We start from the raw sequence: 24,696 nt of genomic DNA, 5'->3' as shown, positions 1-24,696 counted from the left end.
TCATTTTTTTCTGTTATCACCTGTAACCAAGATGACATATACATTTATCTTATAGAATAGCTGTAGAATTAGAAAGCTACGTTATGTCACGTAACATATAAATAAGAACACTAATTTTAAAAATCAAGTTTTTATCGATAATATTGCATAATTTTTATCATCAAATATGAATAAGTATTCTTATGCAAACACCACCCGTTAAAATCAACAAAAATAGTATCAAAATGATTATTTTACAGAATATGCTTCGCCGATTGGATGGTAAATTGTCTGTTTTATCTTGTGTCACATCAGCGCCTAGGATAGAACTATCCATGGAATAATAACGTTTACTGCCTTCATTTAAATTGACATCTGTCATTCGTATTGATTCCTTTTCATCATGAGCTACAAAAATAAGAAATCTTTTACAAGTTCCTGCAGAATGATCTGAATGTCGGTTCAGTATTTGAATATTATACACTTCGCAGTTATTCAACAAAAAGTATGGAATAATTAATGAAATAATTTATTTATTGTCGTAAATATACATCAACAATATCTTGTACTTACAGATAATATTGTCATTTTCTCTGACGGATTCTTCCATACACGCTCTCTTCAAAGCCTAAGCGATATAAATATGCTAAAATTATATGGTTGCCAGTGGAAGGACTTACACGGTTAAAAAGATAATGTTTTTGAGAGGGATGGAACATTTAGTTCATTTCAGCAAGTAATGGTTACTACTGAACCTGAGAAATAGCTTCTTAGAATCACTATCATTGTCAACGTACTTCAAGGAATAGTTTGCAGTGAGGATTTTTTCCCCCCAAAATCCAAGATTTTCCTTGATTTAAAAAAAATCATCTTAACTATTGGTTTTAGAGAAGATGCAAATAGAAAGTAAAACGATTCAATAGATTTGATGTAAAAAGATAGCATAAATAATGAATAACTAGCAATCGCAAATATATATATATATATATATATATATATATATATATATATATATATATATATATATATATATATATATATATTTAATGCTCTCTGACTGTACGATACATTAAACCATCCAAAACCCAAACCTTGCTCGTCTCCATCTCCCAGTCGAGTGTAAAAATTCTGACACAGTATATCAAACAGACTAAAAAAGATCCAATGATCATCCCCCAGTATGCACCTGTCAAAGAATGAAAACTGATATATCCATATAATTGAAAAATGTTGACTTATAGAAAAAAAAATATTTGATACATTTTAAGGAAAATGAAAAATTTAAACTGAAGAGTAATTACCAGGAACTTTTAAGGGCGTTGCCAGCATCAATGCTAAGGATATCGGTAACGCTATAATGTAATAACCAACAAAGTTGAAAATAGCACCGAAAGCTTGAAGACCTATTCCACGCAATAATCCCCCGCAAGTTGCCTAGAAATTACCAAAGAAAAAACGTGATAAAACTAGGTCTATGAATATAAATTCAAGTTTAAGATTATGAGTTAGTTTCTTATGTATAAAATAGGGATGTCAAATCGGTCAATTTTTGATAATCGGTTACTCGGACGTTTTTCCGATCGAGTACCCGGGTACTCGGTAAAAATGTAAATGCAAGTGTGTTAATTTTCTTGAGTCCCGTTAAGCTCTGTTAAACCCCAAAGTTGTTTTTATCACGTTTATAAATGTATATAAACATCGAGTCCAACGGAAATGGTTTTTTGGTACTAAATTCATTTATCAAATAAACACAAAAGACACAATACATAAAAAATTACAAATGGTTTACAGTTCTTGTTTAGGATCTATTAGAGCTAGGACAATCTGTTACGTGATGATAAGACAGTCTAATATCATTTCATTTGTTGGTTGTTTCCCCCCGTATACACTTAACTTACTACGCAAACTGACTTTCAACTTTTTTTTAAAATCTTTAGTTATTTCTAAATATTTCTTCACTTTTGAAGTGGGTTATGCATGTCCGATTTCGCTGTCGTATATTAACTAAATAATTTAAAAATGATTTGAAGATAATAGACCATTAAACGATGTTCACTGAAAACAATCATTGAATTAAGCCATCCAAAAATTAAGGGCCACAATAGATGTGTACCAGGATAATTGGTCACTAATTACTTATAAACACAGCCACAGGCGATGACGGGTGTATTACAGGTGTTGATGACGACACGCTAATTACCGTGTGCATATTTAAGGTCTTCCGTTTCCAACGGAAGACCTTCTACTGATTCTGATGGTTAAGATTATTCTTATTATTCTTTTTTTTTTTTCCTATACGCCAACTTTGAAGCTTCATATCATCCTCATTTCTGAACGGATTTTGTTCAAATTTTCAGAGCTTTTAGACTTTGCAAAACACTCTCAGAATACTGTAATACAATTCGGAAATTACCTTCTGTTCACGAGTTATTCCCCTTTGATTGAAATTTTTATGCCTCTGGTTTCCAGACAAAGGCTCTGAGACTGTAATAATTGGAGCACAAAACCCTTTGAAATTGAAAAGAAGAAGCATTGAAGTTGTGCACATTGGTTTTTGTTTTCTGATTTTTGCATTAAAAATGGCGCTAGAGAGGGGTCAAAAGTTAGAACGCGGAAAAGAGCAAAAATTTTGACATATTTTCCTTTATATCTTTAAAACTAAAAATATTTTGTTAAAACATGTAGAATAAAAGTTGTGCATAATAGCAAGAGCTTTCATTTGATATCATTTAAAAGGGGCTGGCCCCTAAAATTAGGGATCTAGAGCCCTTGAAAGTTTTTGCTTTATAACTCAAAAACGGTAAATATTTCGATATGGCTTTCGGAATTAAAGTTGTTCTTTAACACCTTATTGATCTCATACAAATGTTGTTTTGTTCGAGTATTGCGTAATATGTCGTAATATGTAGGTAAAAGCAGGTCCCGTAAACAGGTAAGCGTTTTCATTCGGCAAGTAAATCGGAACTCTTCATGTGTATAACTTTAACAAACTTGCAATAAATTATATACCCTACTGTATTTAATGCTAATTTTCTTCTAAATAAGGTTTTAAACGTGTTCTGTGGTTCACTCATAAATTATTCTTTACAACTTTCTTTTCTTTTTTAATTTAGATTTAAAGGGAACACGTCTTCAAATAAAGGAAGGAATTAAATGTATCTATATAACTATATAAGTAATATTAGACTTTAAGCATCGAATAATTAATGATCATTAACAGTACGCATTTCTCCATGTTCACCTAAATGTTTTTAGTTATGTAACACAACCCGCGATCCCACGTTGCCGAGGTCCCCATCGACCAGCCACCTGCGGTCATAAACCATGTAAACAAAACAAATATCTGTGAAGACTGTGATCACATTTTAAATCCATCGTGTAGAAACAACAACTAATGAAACATTGTGTTTTTTAAATTTATATTGAATCTTTAAGATAACTTAATCTCATCTTTGATTTAATCTTAATTTCAAACACTAGTGCATAAAATCATTTCGAATTTTAATCGCTTTTACCGGCCTGTTCACTGTCGACACAGAAATACGATTTAAAAAAACAAACAAACAATTTATTTCTCTGTCCCGTGTAATTGTATTCTATTTCAATTGTAATTGAAAAGGTGCTAAGGCAAATAATTGCAATTAGTGATGGAAGTATTAAGTATTAATACTTGTGTAAAGTATAATTTTTACTATCAGTCTCTTAATTGTTTCTTCATTTAATTTTTCATTAAATATTAAACTACATGTATATACATCAAATAATACTTTTAAACATACAATAATTCACGCCTTCTTACAGCACAGTTTACATTCTGCTCTGTCGCTTTGTAACCCAGTCTTCGTGCACACGTGGCCGCAGAGAGCCGGGGTCATATCGGTATTAAAATACATTGTGTACTCATAGCGATTAATGGAAAATTGGGTTTGAAATCATTTCGAATCTTACATATTATTTTATTTTACTCTATCTCACGCTTATTTTTATCAATCCTTACCGCCCGTGCATTTATTCATTTCAAGTTTTACGCATTTTAATTGCCGACTTAACCATTAAGTTTGCAACAATTTATTTTTCTGTCTCGTGTTTTAAACTGCATGTACACATGCATGATAATTGTAAGTGGAGGTGACTTTTTCAATTCTCGGCATCCTCACATGTGATTTCGGAACCTTAATTGACATTGTGAGGATGAAATCTCGGGAAAATCGAAAAGTTTTACGGATACATACATACATACATACATGCATGCAAGTGTTGAAAATACAGAGAAATACAAAATCCCCGGTCTCTGTTTTACATTATCTTTGCAACAAAATATTGGTTAATCTGAAATCAATTTTATTGATCTATAGCTTATTTTGAAGTAAATTATCGGTCCACTGAGTTGATAATGAGTTGTTTTTATAACGAGTACATTTAGAGTATTCCGAATCACTTTTTACATTTTGACGGTAAACGATTTTATTAACAAGTTTATAAATGGTTGGTTGGTATTAAAGGAAAGCCAATTCAATGAAAAATCAAATCTACGTTACACGGCGAGTCTATCTACGATACAGCGGCCTTGACAGGGGTTATATTTACATCACCTTTTTAGTGTATTGCAGGTCACTTCCGGGTATTTCGAATCACCAGGTGAATGGCTAAAAACAGTCAGATAACAACATTATAATTAATGAATTAGTTGGTATTGTTTACCAAAAGTATCAAAAAATAAAAAGAATTATTTTCTTGTTGAATGTTGTTGGTTTTTTTATTAAGTTATTAAAGCCCCCCCCCCCCCCTTCTGTAGACAACACTATAAAACAGCGTTCTCAGAGGCGGATCATGCAGAAAAGCAAATACCAACAGAATATTTACTTTCTGAAATTACCTGATTGTAAATTGTTGTCCTGTAAATATAATCATGATAATTATGTAATTTTTTTTTTACCTATGTGATTTTTTTAATGCAAATAATTAACATTGAACTGTCATAATTCTACGAGTAGGCTACCAAATAATGATATAATGATGATAAAAAAAATTGTGAAAAGGAATTAAACCAACTCATGTTTAGATTTCATGATTATCAAGAATGACGTATATCACTGCATACGTGTACTCGTACATATCAACATTGATCAACACTGATCAAGTGTATACCGGGACCCGGGATAGTCTTATTATAGCTCTTGCTTTGTCAAATCATTACTTTCATACCCCTTGCATTTAAGAAAAACAATGTTATAAAAAAAATAATAATCTGACATATAACAAGTATACATGTAGCGTGTGCAATTTATTTGGCTAGGGGCATGTACACACGTGGTTCGAAACTATAGGGGGCTACAAATGCGGCCATAACTAGTATATTTTTGAGGTGTTATAAAAAAACAAATAATACTCACAAAAGCTAATAAAATTGCCGTTCTATCGATACCTTATATGCCATGTTTCATCCACCAACAACGCCACGACATCGATGAGAAATACCATGCAACGTTTCTACACGGGCATTTTCTTCGAAAAGGGTAGGAAGTTAATGAATTAAAATAATTAATTCTTTTAGTTAACGCATTATGTTTACCTCTTTATTTGTTGTATGCAATAAGTATAGACCTTACTAATAATGACTGTTTGGTTGTCACACCTGTGCATGTGTCGTGCGAGGTACAGCGGTAAGGTAAATTACCGAGAGTCGCGATATGCGGGGTGATTCGGAATACCCTAAATGATCTAACATGGGCCCACATAATACGACTAAATTCGTTTCATGAATGAACTGGTTCTTAACAAATATATGTACAGTATACAATATCTTTTCTTTAGATCTGTTTGTTTATTATTTTCAACCACAATCTGCAGTTACACGAAATCCATGCACAACGGCGCTACACCTGTCAATCAAAATCACTCGATATTGTGAACTCAGTCTGGTGTTACGGCAGCATTTCCAAAGTGATTCAAAATATTCTATCGGCTGATTCTAATTTTTCGCGTTGAATAATAATATTTTGGAACAAAGTTGGAATTAAGGCTGGAGCTGCATGCTGTGAATTTATCACACCTGCAGTCTATGTATATGAAGCATCTGTTGAGTAATGAATCAGAGAACATAATATGCGGAACAAGTTTGATTGAGATTTTTACTTTTCCTTTAAGATAAAATGATTAATAACATAATTTATGCATCTAATAGATACATATCAATGTACATGTGTAGCTTTTTAAAAACAAGAATCTGTAATTGAAAATGTGAAAGTGAAGAGTTTAGGTAATAGTTCTTAACCAAAATTTAATGACAGTTCATTCCTTCCTAGTCTCTATGTAACTTTTAATTACGGCCGTGCCCTCTCCCCTTCAATTGATGTCTTATACATGCTTTTAAATTCTGTTTATGTATCAAGAAATTTCCACAGGTACTTGTGGACAGGATCCCCCCCCCCCAAATTCAACCCCGATGTTTGTTGGACATTTTTTTCCACAAATTATATTTATTTCACTTATTCATCATGTGTACCATAGGAAAAAATCGAGTACAAGTACCTGTGGAAATTTCTATTTGCCCCCCTCCCTCCAAAAAAACTGAAATTGCTTTCTACGGGCTTGACAAAAGGTACTTGTGGACAGACCCCCCCCCCCCCCCCCCATATTCAACCCCGGGGCTTGTTGGACATTTTTTCCATAAATTATATTTATTGCACTTACTCATCATGTGTACCATATGAAAAAATCGTGAAAAACCCCATTTGATAATCGTTCCACACAAAAAATGCCTCACTGTGTATAGTTAAAACATTAATTTTTCATATTTTTTGATGAAATTAACATTTAAAAAAGCAACACAAAATTAATACCGGATTACATATCACTTGAATTTATCATAAAGCAGAAAATCTGTTCTGCGGGCTTCAAGGCCAGCTCAGGAACCTAAAGATGTCCTCATTTTCCAAGTCCAGTACAGAACGTAAAATAAATGAAATAAATCACACGATCACTGGGATGAACTCAAAGAAAGAAGACTCTCGAGGAAAAGATATTTTGATTCGACTTATAGACTGAAATAAACCGATATTCTCTTTTTGCCACTCTTTCCTGGTGCCCTGGGACTCTGAATGTAGGATCAGTATTTTTTTCACAGGTCCGTTGTACGGATTGTACGGGGGAGGGGGGGGGGGGCAGACCTTCTGAAAATAGTCTTTTGCTGTAGTTTTAATTGTAAATTTTGATTTAGTTGCTGCTTGCACCCTCCCCACTCTTTGTTTCTCTACGGTCATACATAGGCGAATCCCAGCAAAAATGTAATGCCCCCCTCCAACACACACTTTCTTTTAAATATGTATTGCGATAGGACTTAAAATAGGAAAACATTTTCTGCATATCTCTACATCGAAAAATATAAAACAAATATTTTTTTTATATTTTCTTTTTAAAACAACATAGATAATTATGCATAGCTAATTAAATACTGAATTAAATATTTATCTTTGCAGACAATATGCTCTGGGTTATAGAACATGATGTGAAAGCGTATCGTAATGCACCTTGTAATCCTTTGGATTTTCAGATTTAAGGCCAATGCGAAAACCCAAAGACGCCGACATTTTTTTTATGCTACTGTAATCGAAGATCCGGGGTGCATACAGTTTTTGTCCTGTCCACCTGTCTATTTGTCTGTTACACTGTGTTAGCCTCTTTGTCCGCAAAAAACTATGCCCATAAAATTTGATTGGTTGGAACTACTGCTTTCATATTTCTTATGTGTATTCCTAGTAACAAGGACTTCCTTCAGGTACCAACATATTTGACCTCTTGACCTTGAACTTGGAGTTTGATCCTCTTTCGTAAAATTTTACCAAACTATAACCTTGGCCAAAACTTTTGAACAGTTGGTGCTATGGCTTTTATACTTCACATCTGTATCCCTTGTGATAAGTCTCCTCCTTGGGTATAAATATGTTTGACCATTTGACCTTGATCTTGGAGTTTGACCAACTTTTAAACAACTTTAGCCTTGACAATAACTTTTGAATGACTAGTACTAGGGCTTTTATATTACATAGGTAATTTTCTTGTGACAAGGCCTGTCATTGTATACCTTTAATTTTGACCATTTTACCTTGACCTTTGAGTATGTCCTACTTTTGAAAAACTTTAACCTTGGTTTTAACTTTTGAACAGTTGGTGCTAAGGCTTTTTTAAAACCATATGTGTATTCCTTGTAACAATTAAGACCTTCCCTCAAGTACAAACAATTATGATCCCTTGACCTTGGAGTTTGACCTTTTAAAGAAATTAACCTTGGCAATAACTTTTAAACTGTTGCTGCTGTGGCTTTCATACTAGTATATATTTCACAGTATATTCTTTGTTCAAGACCTTTATTTGGGTAATAACATTTTTTTTATTTTTTGATCTTGACCATGGAGTTTGACTTGCATTTGAGAAACTTTTAACTTTTGCCATAAGATGCCATATGGGGGCATCAGTGTTTCAAAAATCACACGTTGTTCAGTATCCAAATCGGGCATAAAACATTTACAATGATCCTTTAAAGCAGTGAGTTGAAACTAATAAATTACGACTATAGAAATTATGATAATTTATTTCGATGTATGGTCTAAAAAAAACGTTTATTATACCTCTGTGAAAACTAGCTTACAAGTGAAAAATCACTAGTAAAATAGAATTTGATTGGCCGAGAAAGTCACGTGTCCATCATGTTTGCCCTGCAACAAAACGTCGTGTTTCACGATTGTGACGTCACAATTAAACGAGTGAGGAGTTAGATTGTTTATAGCGACGCTGCTAACTTCGTTCGCGCGGTAACAACAACTAAAAATTCACCCCAAAAAATCACCTTAATTAATGGAATTGCATACAGATAGTAGATTAAACATTCTTTGTTAAAATGTTTGCACTTTTCAAAATTCGTTTATGGAAGTACAGCTAATATACGTCATGAGACGTCACAGTCTAGACGTTCCAAATGTCTCGTGCTGTTTGAAGAGGCGGATCTTAAAATTAAGTGAACAATGCACTCGCCCAACGGTCGCACCGTCAACATATTATCGTTGATTGATTGTGTCGATTTAAATGTGTAAAAATGTAATGGTGTTTGAATGTTACTGGTGTGATCACACAAACTTGTCACGTAGGAATTTTTTTTAATGAAACGAGGCTATTGGTGTACCTGTAACTTACATCTCTTTCATATCGTTCTCATCAAATGCATGTTTGCTTTATTCATTGGATCTCCTTTGTAATTCCTGCATTTTGGTTAATTCGGTATTATAAACAATTTATTGCATAATAGAGACATAAAGATTTCTTCGCAAATGAAAAATCATATTTCCCTCGGGCGTTGCCTTCGGGGAGTATGATTTTTCATGGGCGAAGAAATCTTCATGTTGCCCTCGCGGAATATGATTTTTTATGGGCGAAGAAATCTTCATGTCTCCCTCACTATCATGCAATAAATGCAAACTGTGAACTTGTCAAGTCCGAAACACACAAAAGGGTATCGCTGATATCATACAGAGTGTATCATTGCCTTGATCAGGCCCATAGGAAGCAAATTCAGTTTGTTTGTTTTGTTTTTTTTTGGGGGGGGGGCACAGCCATACATTTTCAGTTGACAGTTGAGGGGGCACTACTACCATAAATTTCCTAACAAGCAAAAAAAAAAAGGTCACCAACTACCAAAAATTCCTTGACAAGCAAAAAAAAAAAAAAGAAGGTTATCAGACGTTTTTATTGAGGTGGCACAAGCTATAGTATCTATGTCTACTATAGTAATCTATATATCGGCAAAATTACTGGGGGGCACGCCCCCCTCGGTTCCTACGGCCATGTTGATTAAATTTAGGGTCACTAAGGAAAGAATGTTTTGACTGGATGAATGGTCTGAAAGAACATGTGTTAACTTGTCGAGTCGGTAACATATAGATGGGGTTTTCTTATAACCAGAGTGTGTCATGGTTTGATGCAAGGTCATTTGAACGAGTTCAAGGTCATCAACGGAGAAACAACATTCCTTAACTGTCTTTCTACTGGTGAGACATTGCAAGTTGATACCCCTTACAAGATTGCTTATAACCTTAGAATGTGGCATGACCTTGACTCAAGGTCACTTCTTCCTGTTCGCAGCTCCAACGGAAGACCTACTCGTTGCTTTGCAACGAGCTCTGCTCTAGTTAAGTTAATGTTTGAAAAGTTTTTGATAATAATATGTACTTTGAAATAAGAAAAATTACACATCCGAGTAACCAAGTACCATTTTTAGTATTCGATACTCGGACGTTCGATCGAGTACCCGGTTAACCGGGTACTCGTTGACATCCCTAGTATAAAAGTGTAATGGGTTACCATATCACCACAAAATAAGTAACTATGGGATACTAATTATTCATCTGTGCCTTTGGGGGGGATAGATTGGTGAGGGGTGGGTGGGATCACTGCTAATCTTCAGTAATTGAAAGATTAATTTTTCAGATTATATCTGATATTCTCATAAAATGCTACGTACTTACTTTATTAATGCAAAGATCTATATGTTTGTCCATATATATATTTGTCCATATAGGATGAATGACAATAACTAGTTCTCACTTGTAAGGTGTCAAACACTTTAAATAAGGCTAGCTGTAACAGAAGAGTTGAAGCCAAGGCAAGGACGTCTCTGAAACAATAAAAGTCATACACTGGATACAAATCTGAAATAAATCTGGGAAATAGATGAGGCTTAATTTCTGTTGTTATTTTTTGGGGGCCTTCTTTAATATGTCATAATATTAATACAAAGTAGAGACTTAGCGGTATCATTGTCTATTAAAAACTCAGGTTGAATGTCTACCTGTTACAAAAATGGCTTCATGAAATTCGAAAGTTGAAATACACAGAAAATTCTTGTATCTGAATACATTCAACAAAGAATGAAAATATAAGGACATTCTTCGATCAAAAAAAAATCAACATGTAGTCATGATCTTCCATAACAGTTCTGTCCATATATAATATTCTATACAGTTTACAGAAAACTAGTGTAATATAGTAGATCTATATTCAACAGAAAATTAAACATGAACACATTCTTTGATATCAATACATTAAACATAAACATTAAAACATTATAATTATTGTAAATTTCTTTAAAAGATTTTTTAACATGTACTTTTTTTTTGGATTGGATGTGCTCTGTTCAATAATGGGACTTTTGAAAAAACAATTCAGGAAGTGAGAAAAATGATGAGGAATTAATGATGCCATAATTCATCGTCAAACATGTTTAAAGTCACCATGGGCCCAATAAAAGCTATAAGCGCTGTCAACTAAATACGTTTCATTTTTAGTGAATATTAATATTCCCATATAAGCCATTTGTTAACCCTGCTTTTTCAATTCTACCTTCTGATTTAATCATATTTAATCATATTATACTATATAGTAATTATTTAATATAAAGTTTTAAAAATACTCACGAATCACTTGAAAAGAGTTTTGGTATATAGTCTCTCAGAATTAGTAAGAAAACAGCAATAATGACGGCAAAACATGCTGTGAAAGAAGATAAAATCATATGAAACGGCTATTTGCAATATTCTACTTTAAAAAAGCGAAATTTAGAAATACAAAAGTAAGAGCTTTGAATTTTATTCACATTCAGTAAACATAGAATATCTGTATACTTACACCCACAACACATGGATACCCTTGAGGCTACGTGTGCCATTTTGGAATCTCCGGCACCTAAGTACAGCCCTACACGGATACCCGCCGCAATGGACATTCCAAATACAATCTAGGCACATTTAAAAATATATCTCATTTATTTTATTTCTAAATAATATATTGTTTGTTTCTTTCATTGATCGATAATCGATGACAAAAAATGTTTTTAAAGAAATATGAATTTAATATTTCACTAAGTCTGATTTTTTTCTAAATAAATTAGAGAAAAATCTCCTGTGATGGACAATAGGACAAAGTCTTAACTGGTAAAAGATCTTATTATAGTTATATCAAAACTATACCATATAAATCAGTCCTCCGATGTTATAGAGTATTGCATTTGCTGCTAAATCGACTTTTCCCACTAAGCCTGCAATATTTTAGGGCATAATTAGAAACATAAGAACATAAAGAATGACATAAATTGTATAATCTGCAGTCTTGCAGGAGTCGATATCAGGCATAATCAAACAGATGTTCCTTGAAAAAATATCCAGCAAAAGCTTTGATTTTCTATTGTATAGTCTTTGAACATCAGTAACAGAAATCTGTTTTATAAATTAAGACATTTTATGAGACGAGGTGTTCAATATATATATATTATAATGAATATATATTGCAGTATTATTATTTTTTTTGAAAAGATGAATTTTGCAGTAGCAAATCCATACATCCAAATGAATTCAACTGAAAGTAAATCAAAAACATACCAAATGTATAATCTGTATAACATTTATCAAAAAAATCTACTTACCGCTTAAAAGAACAATGATTTCAAGGCCCCAATATTCCATACATATCATGAATAATCCTGGAATAGCCAGCTTTACAAAGACACCCCAGTCATACAAACTCCCTTTACTCCAACCTGGGATGTGTAAAATGTCCAATAAATTAACAGTAAGTGCACAGACAATCATAAAAATTTATGACATATTTCACAGATGTCTATAAATATTCTAATTCAATCAGCAGATATACAGTCTTTGTTATATTAATGCTGTCAATTTAATTGGAAATTTCTGTCAATTTAATTGGAATTTTCTGCAAGTTTTTACTATTATAGTACTTAATATACGAGGGTTGTTCGAAAAGTTCGTGGTTTGATGCGATAAAATTAATACTATGTAGTCTATGCTTACAAATTTTTTAATAAACATAAAACAACAAAGGTTAAAGAAATGCTGAAAATTTTAGCTTGTTACCTTGGACATTAACCAAATTATCATAAAATAAAAATGACATTACATGATCACCCGGCGCTGTCGCCATTTAGTTTCATGACGTAATTGTTTTTCAATGTCCGCGTTTTCTACCTCATACACTTATCTTGATGAGTTTCCTTGGAGTTAAGTAAAGTTTTAAACCCGTTTTGTTTATATGATTTTACAACGTCATAAACAGCTGAATTCAATGCATATAATATTTATAAATAGATCTGAAAGATCCTTACTAGCTTATAACAGCATATTCGCTTGTCGGAGTTCAACATCTATCACATGATCAACGTCACTTTTCGACGTGACAAACTTTGAACACCCTTACTACAAATCGACATTTAAAACTTCTACATCTCTCGTCTCTCTAATCTTTTTCGGCGTTTAAAAACAAGTACTCTGAATGCATTTTATTTTTCAGTAGCCCATTTAAATATTTCCTAGGTTTATGCCAGTTTTTCAAGAGGGTGAAACTTTATAGAATGTTGGAAAAAGAAACCCAACCCCTTTCTGACGTCATTACAACCCCATAATTGTTTGGACATTTCATATAAATTTCATGATAAAATTTCATAGAACTTACAGAATGGGGTAAAAATTGCAAATTTTACGGTACAATTGTGTCATACCACAAAAGTGAATTAACAGGATTTTTGAATGACAAATGCTCATATGAAAGAAGAGTTTTTTCTCAGTTACACTTAGGTAGAAAAAACGTAATCTTCGAGGTTGCGCCGCCTGGACATATCATTGCTTTCAAAAACATCAGCAATTGATTAAAAAATAATACTTATGATGTACAGTTTATTATATAAATAAAAAAGATGATGCTAATTAAACGTTAAAAAATTCATTGATGTATCTTAAGCGGTTTTAATTTTATGACACTAGTCCACGAACTTTCCGAACAACCCTCGTATTCACCACATATTTACCCTTTTATCCTTGGAGATCACTCGTAGGATTTGAAATTTTAATTATATGCATTTTCTATTCCGACAACTTAAATGGAAGATCAAAGTAGAATTCAAAATGATTAAATCAGGTTACCATTGAAATATAAGTTCTACTTTGTAATAGTACTTTTGGATTTATATCATAAACTTTTTTAATGGAGTTATGATATTGTTATACAGCATAATAAAAGGGAGAAAAACTATCAAAATGAGGTAAAAACGTGTAATAAAAAATCCAAATGTTTAGGAATAGAAAAAAAACCCACATTATACATTGGATAAAAATCATATCAAATTATAATTCAGGGGAGATCCTACTCTTACTGATCCCAAGAGATTTGTATAAAAATCATGTTTGTTTTCTTATTCATTCAAAAATACATGTATCCCCTACAAATTACAAGTTTTTATTTTTTCCTTGAGTATATAAAATTGTTTTGGGTGTGAAAAGAACAAAAAAAATGGGATTAGCGCTTTGGGGATAAAAATACAAAAAACAGAATTTAAATTAGACTTGTTAGAAATATTAGCTTTTTTCATTGCTTGTTCATAGATTGAGGTGGTTGATAAAAGTTTGTCATCCGCTTAAATGGCCGTTTTAGTGTAAAATTCAGTGTACAATCATAATCCATCATTCGAACTCAAATGGAATGAAAGAAGCTATAGTTATACTCTCTAAATCAATACCTGTCCATGTCGCCTTATAGGTTCCCCTACACCTGATGAACAACACGTGTAGTAGACCTGAGCACCAATGTGTTAGTGTTGCAGCCAGAGCAGCCCCTCTTAAAATATACATATCCGATAAGTAGCAAGTTTTGGGTTCATTATACACACGAAGTATTTAAATGAAAATGAACATCCGAACTAAATTATTTTACATTGCACAATCCAAAATTTAGAGAAAGGTCAAAGTTATTAGTAGATCTCTCATTAATTTTTTTATCTCAATTTTTTTCATGCTTCCTGGGTAAGAATATATACATACTTTAAATAGAGAATTCAGGGAAAGAAGTGAACACCAACCCACAGCTCAGCACGATGTGGAAGTGTAATGTGACACATTTTGACATGTTAAAAAATGCAGTATGAGTATTTAAGATCTAAGATTATTTCATTATATGATAAAACATCTGAATGCTTTATACCGTGTTTCCATTCCGACTACGTAGATAAACAATGCATGTAGTCCTGCATTCACGATATTTGTTATAATCCCAATCAATAAACTTGGTATAACAATCAACTGAAAAATAATATTACAGTATAGTTAATGTCAGTTATCGAGACATACACTGTCACTATTCTATTTTAAATCCTTTCTTACCTGAACTTGCATGTACTTGGACAGTAGAATATTAATTCCATAAACCTGAAAAAGAAACATTAATTAATGAAGGACTTGTAGTAAAACTAAATATTTAACAATAATATATAACCAGAGGTAAAAACATAAGAATGTAATAACTGATTTGAAATCAATATTTAAGAAAATTCATAGTTCTTACCGGTAAACCAGCCATAAATATTGTCGCATACTCTCCAGCAATTCTACAAAAGATATTTAGTTAGATAAACTTTCTGTGTTAAGTTACACTGGATATTACGGTTGCAACACTGATGCCCCAGTATGACAACTTATAGCGAAGGTTAAACTTTCTCAAATACAAATCAAATATGTTGGTATCAAAAGTAAGGTCTTGTCTCGAAGAATATATCTGTGAAATATGAAAGCCCTTGCAGCAAACATTGAATCGTTATGGAAAAGGTTAAAGTTTTCCAAAAGCAAGTCAAACATCAAGGTCAAGGTCAAAATTAATGGTGCCCAAGGAAAGGCCTTCTCACAAGAAATACGTGGAATATGTGAAATATGAAAGCCTTAGAATCAACCGTTCAAAAGTTACTGTCAATGTTAAAGTTTTTCAAAAGTAGGTCAAACTCCAAGGTCAAGGTCGACAGGTCAAAGTTGTTGGTATCCAAAGAAAGGTCTTGTCACAAAGAATGCACATGTGAAATATGAAAGCCATAGCCCCAACCAATCAAAAGTTATGGGCAATGTTAAAGTTTTTGCGAACAAACAGACAGACGGACGGACAGGGCAAAAACTATATGCCCCCGAATCTTCGATTACGGGGGCATAAAAAAATCATAATTCATATAATGTAATTTTTTTCTGCAATGATAGCAAACGTATAATGTTCTATTTCTTTGAACAAATTCAAATGGAGTTATTACTCCTTAGAGCAAAAATCAGTTTAGCGGGATGCACATCATGCATGCATTAAGTTTCTGGCATATCAAAAAAGAAATTAATAACACAATTCATGCACATCGGTTTTCTGAATAAGGTTATTTATATTACTTATCATGCAAGCTTCCCGTAAAAGAAAAAAAAATGCAAGTTATCCACATGTAGCTATTCTTTGATGTTTAAGAACTTTGGAATATGTTCAGTAAGTTACTGTACCTTAACCATTTCTTATTTTGATAAAACCTGCATCTATTTATACGAACAAGTTGCATATAAATTAGCTTAATTATGATTTGTAATATTTCATAATAAATTGCATAAGATAAAGAAATACATTATAGACTGAACATTGATAAGTAATAAAGGTAAATATGATTTCAAATTTAACCTTTCGTGAAATTCAAGTTTGTTTTTTTTTAAATCAAAAGCTTAATTCTTAATCTGAAAAGCATTTAACTACCTTAAATATGAAGTGGCTATCGACCCTGTGTCTTCAAAATGTTAACACTGGAAGTTACAGTAAAAATTCAAATCGATATATTACACTGTACCAGTTGTACGGACGCTTATTATTGAAACTCGACAGAGGACTTCTATAGGCAGTGTCTGCTGTCCAATCCTTTTGTGATTATTCACAATAAAATATTGTTTTAATTAAATTAAACTTGGCAGTTTTATTAATCCCGTCCTTCTTGAATACATTTCGAAGAATTAATTTAAGTTGAACAGTTTATCTTAGATTTTGAGTAGAGTCACCAAGGCCCAATTAAGTATTTAGAACCCAATAACTCAAAATCGGGAATACATTTTTTTTTTACTGAGATTCATTAGAAAATAAAGGTGAATACTGCTTAAAATATTCACCTCACTCTTTAAGATGAAATTCTTTTTAAGTTTGTGAGGAAATTCAGACCAAAACAATATATCTGAGCTTCATCGACAATATATATCCCATAACAATGGGTAGGCAAAATTGAATATTATCTAAAATTAAAAAAAATTCAAGCATCATTAATTATCTTTTAAACTGTGACTAAAAGGTAGTATCTATGCATATACATTTTTGAATTATATACCTTGATACAACAATATCCTGTCCAATTGATTGGAGAATAATTTCAGTGTTCATGAACAGAGTCCAGCAGGGCAAACAGGATAAAAGTAAGATCCATATACCTAGAAAAGAATCGTAGTGTATTGCATATATTACGCATGCGCATATGGAAGTTCAGAAACCAAAGGGGGTTCAATGATGCCGGGTCAGATCCAAGCTATCGCTGCTGTATTAGAGAACCAGTTCCGTATAAAATTATCTTCAGTGTTTAGTACACGTGAATATTAGTAATATCTCATTGACGATGTTTGCTAGCATCTACTCCTAGAACAATTCTGCTTTAAAAGTCGATGCTTTGGAAAAATGCTTAAGAAAGCGAAATAAGAATCTAGCTAACTCAGTCATTGATATATTTTATTTTATTATACCGATACTATGATGGCATTTTTTCTGCTCCCTATATGCAAGTTACTATCCTATAAATTATGTCGACATACAAGGTTGTAACATGTTTGTCAGAATGCATCTTAAATATGTCAACATGCAATACAACTAATGCATGAAAAATAAGAATCAGGAAAATGTTCATAAACTATCAAATATCGACCACATGTGAAATCAAACTTATGTCGACATGCAACTTATTTATCTTAACATACAATTTATTTATGTCGATGTGTGAATTCTTTTATGGTGACAATGTGTCATCTTGGATATCATAGTTTAACTACACTTGTTAGGTTTGAAAGTTTATCTAGAATGGAATACAGTAAATGGTAACAATAACTTGATTATCCTATTTTATACCAAATTAATACATGTATAACATTTATATACGGAATTCTAGAGGATAAGCAAATATGGATCATGTACTATGTACGAACATTTTTTTTTATTCGAGGCAGGTTACTGACAAATAAGTTAATGATCCAAGGGTTTGAACAATCTTGCAAATTTTGAGGTCGACACAATGAACTTGTTTGCAAATACAACTTGTGTTACATCGCACTTCGACCATATTACTATATTGACCATATTAACGCACTTTAAAAAAATGTACAAGGCTTGATCAATATTCTTGCAAATTTAAGGTATGAGAAATAATCATTTGAACCTGGTTGGATAACTTTTCGGAGATGACGTCACTTCAGGATCTAAGATATAGATGTTAGAAGATTTTTAGGGGTTGTCTTGTTTCAAAGGTTCTCGTAAATGTTATAAAAGGGAATTGTGTATTTTATAAATAATGGAAGGAAAGGTATGTGTAATGTTTATAGAGAGATTATCAGATATGGTGAAGATGGATATCTGACGACAGTTTAGCAAAATGGTAATAATTATTTGATTTTTATGACAATGAACATTAATGGACTTTCAATTTAAATGAACTAAAATTCAATGTACTAAAAACGTCCCTATACTTTTTACTGTATGTAGAATTTTCTAGTTTTTTTTTTCAAACATGACCCTTAAAGGTAGGAGAATTGCGACAAAATGGGGTCCAAGTTTGTATGCTCATTGAAAATAATTTTATCGCACAATATGATGGTCTTTTTATGCTTATTTAATAAGTATTTCGAAGCATGAAAAAAATGTTTATTAACTGTTATTTGATTGTATCAAGAGGTATGAAAAATTTATTTATGCATTTTATACTTTTTTTTATTTGATTTGTATTATATCAATATCACACCAGTTTTGTAAATACATTTATTTGAGGCGAGATAAAAAAAAATCCACCTGTCTTCTCCTCGATCTCGATGAAGGTGATCAGTTACCATTTTTCGAAAGAAATAAAAAAAAATAATGCTGTCTGTTACTATAATCTAAGTCCAGAATTTTTGTTTTATACTTTTTTTCAAGTGTCACTATGGTACGAAATGTGGATGTACATCCTTAATCAGTTAATGTACTTTGAAAAAAAATTCAAAGTGCATTGATTCTGTCCAAAATTTAAAGAACTTTGAAAATAAATTTCAAAGTGCGTTAACATTGTCCCAATTTTAAACGACTTTGAAAATTTTTTTCCCAAATTGCGTTGCCAAAAACCTGCCTTTAGGTTGACTGTTGACTGACATACAAAAGCCAGACTATTATTTCTATATTGAATTTATTTACGTATTACTCCGTCTTACACGATCAAGACAAAGGGGCGGTAGATGCGTTTGTTCAACAGGGGATACTCCTCTTTGGCACACTATGCCACCCCTGATATTATCAGAGGTCTGTGTTTATTCTGATCTCAATTTGTATTGTTTAATTGGACTTTTGATCATGATCACTGTTTGTCATCTTTACATTTCATATACTTTTATAAACATGTTCCAGAAAAATTCTTTTTCATAAACTGAATATTAAGAAACTGTACCTTTCTGCAGTATAATGCCAACCCCTTCTTTGTTTCCACTTCCAAGTGTCTGAAAAAAATAGGAACAATTATTTGTAGATATGCAATGAAATATGAGGACAATAAACAGATATTATGCTGAAAAGTCCATTGAAATAATATAGATTTTGAGCAGAGCAAACACAGACCTCTAAAAACATCCGAGGTTGAATTAGGTACCATGGAGGAATAAGCATATTATGTCAACCGGTAACACCCGTTATATGCTCTTGTTCATTATCGGGTATATAGAGAAATCCATAGTCAAATCAGTATGAAAATAATGGCCGAACATTTTTTATGTAATAGTGAGACAACATTTGACCTAACGACAAATTGCATTCGCAAACATTATATCGACCATAGATTTTGAAAAACGTTGACTTCCTTTGACTGACTTTTTTCCTTATCAAAACATTTATAGACAAGTTATAAATTATAATTTCAAAAAATCAAACGGTAAAATCCAAAGAATTTCTTACTGGCTTTATTTGGTTGTCATTTTAGTCAGAAGACGGGCTAAATATTAAATTGAAACCAGAGAGGTGTGAGATATTTAATAAACAACGTGTTTAATGATAGAAAATGAGAGGTATCAAGTTTGATCGGGAGAGATATATTTATTGTAAAGTTAGAATAACTTGCATATCCCGCACATATGAATTGTTGTCATATATATATATGAAAATAAAATGAAAAGGCAATACTTCTTGTTAAAACATAAGCGCTTATGTTTTAATAAGAAGTGTTACCTTTTTATTTTATTTTCATATTGATTACCGGACACTGTGATATTTCTTTCGTTTTTTTGGATGATATATATATATATATCAGCGGTTTTATTCCTGACTTTATTCAAGTTACCTGTGAAAATAAGGTATCGACTGCAGAAGACAGGCCCAACATGACACACATTCCCGAAACATTGATTACCTGTAACAAATCAGTCGCATCTTACATTCCCTAACTATTTTTTGGAATTTAAAATGATACATAATTGAATAAAAAAAAATTGTATAGTGCTTGCGTGCCATCACAACCTAATAAATTTATCATGGACGTTTCATTTTTAAAATGCTTTTAACACCATTAAAAATACCTACACAAACAAAATTATGTTTTGATAATCAAAGGTGCTTGCAATGTACATACTTGCATATAGTTTACACTCAACAAATAATTTGCGACAAACTACATGCAGCTTGTCGTAAACTAAAACAACATACGTATTTTGTAGCAAAACAGTAACTGTTTTTAAATCCTTACACTGCTGGGCGTAAGAATTATAGCTACAAAATACAGAGGAGTATAAAGTTTACATGTTTATTTTTTAATTTTTTTTTTGGTATCAGCACCAGAAGCAACATCTACTTTTAATTTTAAAAAAACTATTTTTCATGACCTACATGTAACAGTTTATTAAGATTACCCAAAAGACTTTACAAGCCATAAGAGTGGAACCAGTGCTAGTTCTTTTCTACATTTGTATGTTTGTACTTACTGTAGATGCCAAAGCTACACCGTCCATTGCCTCCTTTCCGAGATGTCCACAGAAACTCTGACTAACAAACACCGGTAGGAACATCAAGAACTGTGTCAGGGCCTACGCATTCAATTCATAAACTGATGATAATTTCAAATTCTATAAAATAATGTAGATACAATAAAAAAAAACTCTCAATTTCAGTTTTGGTAATTTTTTGCTTTTAACCTGAGACTTTTTGAGTTGGGCTCTTTTGGTGAAAATTTGGTTATAAGTATTAAAAAAAAAAGGAAAAGGTACGACTATGCCTATATGTATATTTATAATTTGGTTCTGTGTTGGTAAAAAGCTTTTAAATAAAAAGTAGGGGTAATCTGTTCCATTGTACATCTTACAATAAAATTTTCCATTTAATTACAGAATCAAGAATGCTAAAATATGCATTTAAAGGAAATTTAGAGAAGTCTTATGAGATATAAAATAAAATTCCAAATAAAAAAGATAAAAGAAAAACATATAAGAGCAATTCCATGTGGCGGATGTTTCACAAATAACAAAGACTTTATCCAGAAGGTATCGTAAACACTTAAGGCAATAAAAGTATCGGGTCATCAATCTCGTCAGTATTATTTAGTACTCTGTTTTCTCTTTAAATTGTTTTGCTTCACAGTTTCATTCTGGAATAATCCTCCCATTCATTACAAATTTAAACAAAGCATTTTTTTCTTTTTGCTTATTTTCAATAAGTCTTCGATTATTGGTTAATTGGTACTGCAATGCAAGGTTTATGAATCTATTTATTATCATTATTTTTTAAAGTAATTTTTATCTCAAATCTTTTTCTCATTCTTACTGACAAATGTATAAAATCAGACTTTACAAGATATGCAACTAACGAAATGTATTATGCGTTATTTATTACAGTCAGACATACATCCTTAGATAATTAAATATAAATTGAGAATGAATGTTTCATGCAAAACTCTATAAACAGTAAAAATTATAGTTATTATAATTACATATATATATATATATATATATATATATATATATATATATATATATATATATATATATATATATATATATATATATACCGAAATAAAATCTACCGGTTTCAGTTTCAATCTTCAGGAATTTACATATATACGTATTATAGTTATTATAATAATAAATTATGCTTAATGATTTCATACTCGAACAGGGAGATTTAGCAGAAATAAATTTCACATTAATATAAGTGTATAAAAATGAAAGGCAACTCACAATAGGCCACGCCATCTTAAGTAACTCCTTTAATTCTTGTTTGTAAGTGTCTGCCTCGCCATCACAACAACAGAAACATCTTATTTTCATTTTCTATCAAAGAAATCAAACTTAACTACACGTATATACATGTGATCAAATTAAAAAAAGATGCTGAAAATTATATTATGTGGGCACTCAATGATACTTTCTTCTTCCTCTAAAAGAACTGTTTTGAAAAACTTGTCGACAATTCATATTACAATATATGCATCCAAATTTTTGCAGAGTGACAAAAGTTTGGTCAGTTATGATAAAATGGGATTTTTAAAATTTTAAATACTTTGCTTGTAAATGTTACTATAACACTTCTTTATTAGTTATTTTTACTTTTTTGTATAATACATGTATTTGAATTTGTAACAAGAGACCAAATTTTATATTTAAGAATATGATTATTGAAGATAAACTGTGGATAGGGACAAAGCAAAATTAATAACATTTCTATTGTAAAATAATGAAATTAATGGGGGAAAAATATGTTGAACGAAATACATGAAAATCGTTTGAAATGCAGATTAACTTTGTACGGAGGAAAGCATTGTATCAAAAATTAAATGTTAAGCAGAACATAATTTTCAAGAAATATGAAAATATCTTTATTCATTATTCGTTCACAAAATAATTCCAGTAAATTCATTAATGATATTTGAAAAAAATTGATGAGTTAAATATCTTACCATTCTGGAAGGAAGCAGGTTTAACTTTAATGGTTTGAATAAAGTGGCTTCCTTCTATCTCAGTACCAGAACTAACAGTAACGATTGTAAAGTCTCTTTCTCGACCAAAGACATTTTATGCTGGTTTTAATTTCCACAGTTAACATTCATTACTATTGTACTCATGACATTACCCTTTAAATTCAATAGAAAATGTTTGAAGAAAGAAACACCAGCATTACATAGTACAATTATTCTAGAAAAAATCGCCATTCGATTTACCACTGTATTCATTTAACCGGGCCAACCACCACATTTTTTCTTCACTCTAAATTCAATAATAATTGCCCCAATGGCCATGAGTTAAAATTAGAGGTAGTGTGAAAATGACCCCCCCCCCCTATGAGTAAAATGGCAAAGTCCATTTTTTGCCATTGGAAACCTCAAATATCTGCCGATTAGAATATAAAATAGGAGGTGTACGATGGAACTATGTACTAAATATTCTGAAAAAGTATCACTATTTTTTTTCACTGTTGTAGGAAGAGTAGCGGATAAGAGATTGGTAGACCCATTATTACAGAAAGAATGGCAGTCTTTATGTTTTGCTATGGAAAACCCCAAATATCTTCCGATTGAAACGTAAAATAAAAAGGTCACAATACCACTTTATAACATAGATTCTCTGAAAGTTTTATTAAATTCTATCAGTGGTATAGGGACAGTGACGGATAAGAGATGGATACCCAAACATTATAGAAAGAATGACAGTCTCCATGTTTTGCAATGGGAAACCTCAAATATCTGTCCGATCAAAACGTTAAATAGGGGGTTCATAATGGCACTTTGTAAAAAGGATTCTGTGAGAGTCTCAATAAATTTCATTTAGTGATATAGGAGTTGTGATATAAGAGATGAGTATCCCCATTGTTACGGACGTACAGATGAACGGACAGAAATCCATAGCATTATATTATACCACCGCTTTTCAGAGGGGATATATAGAGGAGGGGGGGGGGGTAATAACGAAAATCATCTACTGCTTTGTCTCTTATGGCCGCGTGGTTGTTAAAATAATTCTTTCTAGTTTAATTTTTTTTTTCTAAATTACCTCCCTTTGACAACAGTTTTGATGCACCAGATGCTCATTTCGATAAATAATGTCTCTTCAGTGATGCTCATGCCGAAACGTTGGAAATCCGAAATATTTAAAAAAAAAAAAAAAAAAAAAAAAAAAAAACCTTTGGAGAGCTGAAAATAGGGGGTGCCAAAGACTTGAGCCAAATACGTCGAAGGATCAGAGCTATGCATGAGGGAGATAATTCTTAATTTTGAAATAAATTTCTAAATTTTACTACAGCAATTAGATACACGAACATCCGTATTTTCAAGTTAGTTCCGAAGTACGTAGTTACTGGGCTATAGAGACCCTTGAGGACTAACAGTCCACCAGCAGAGGCCTTGACCCAGGGGTCAAAATGTAAATCTAATACGGTTCCAATTTTGATGCACCAGATGCTCATTTCGACAAATTATGTCTCTTCAGTGATGCTCATGCCGAAACGTTGGAAATCCGAAATATTTAAATAAAAAAATGGTTGAAGAGCTAAAAAAAAACAATATTACATGTACGTTTTAAACATTATGTCACAATGATGTTGATAAATTTCATTGCAGAATATGGCATAATA

The 24,696-nt window shown here is 31.9% G+C and overlaps 1 protein-coding gene across 1 annotated transcript; it reads right to left on the bottom strand.

Moving 5' to 3' along the window:
- Positions 1-22,397, bottom strand: LOC133172360 (multidrug and toxin extrusion protein 1-like). Its single transcript, XM_061307232.1, has 19 exons — positions 22,308-22,397; positions 21,060-21,161; positions 20,423-20,491; positions 19,541-19,589; positions 17,195-17,294; positions 15,376-15,418; positions 15,195-15,239; positions 15,016-15,113; positions 14,555-14,652; positions 12,449-12,562; positions 11,997-12,064; positions 11,656-11,764; positions 11,445-11,520; positions 10,576-10,645; positions 1,281-1,413; positions 1,071-1,165; positions 553-607; positions 238-387; positions 1-20 (listed from the first exon to the last, which is right to left on the bottom strand). The coding sequence occupies exons 1-19, from the start codon at positions 22,395-22,397 to the stop codon at positions 1-3; spliced, it is 1,584 nt and encodes a 527-aa protein (XP_061163216.1).
- Positions 22,398-24,696: the final 2,299 nt, after the last annotated feature.

This window comes from Saccostrea echinata, unplaced genomic scaffold (assembly GCF_033153115.1).
Source record: "Saccostrea echinata isolate AGI-Se365-2 ecotype Australia unplaced genomic scaffold, CSIRO_AGI_Sech_v1 ptg000054l, whole genome shotgun sequence".
NCBI lineage: Eukaryota > Metazoa > Mollusca > Bivalvia > Ostreida > Ostreidae > Saccostrea > Saccostrea echinata.
The sequence above is the reverse complement of the archived record's forward strand: the minus strand, read 5'-3'. Positions and strand labels throughout refer to the sequence as shown.

Excerpts from the sequence above, each read along its gene's own strand:
- LOC133172360 (XM_061307232.1), bottom strand. The coding sequence starts at position 22,397 with ATGAAAATAAGATGTTTCTGTTGTTGTGATGGCGAGGCAGACACTTAC. Across the intron at positions 14,653-15,015 it reads GTAGTCGGAATGGAAACACG|AGGGGCTGCTCTGGCTGCAA; the intron begins GTATAAAGCATT and ends GTATATTTTAAG. Across the intron at positions 388-552 it reads AGAAAATGACAATATTATCT|CTCATGATGAAAAGGAATCA; the intron begins GTAAGTACAAGA and ends TTATTTTTGTAG.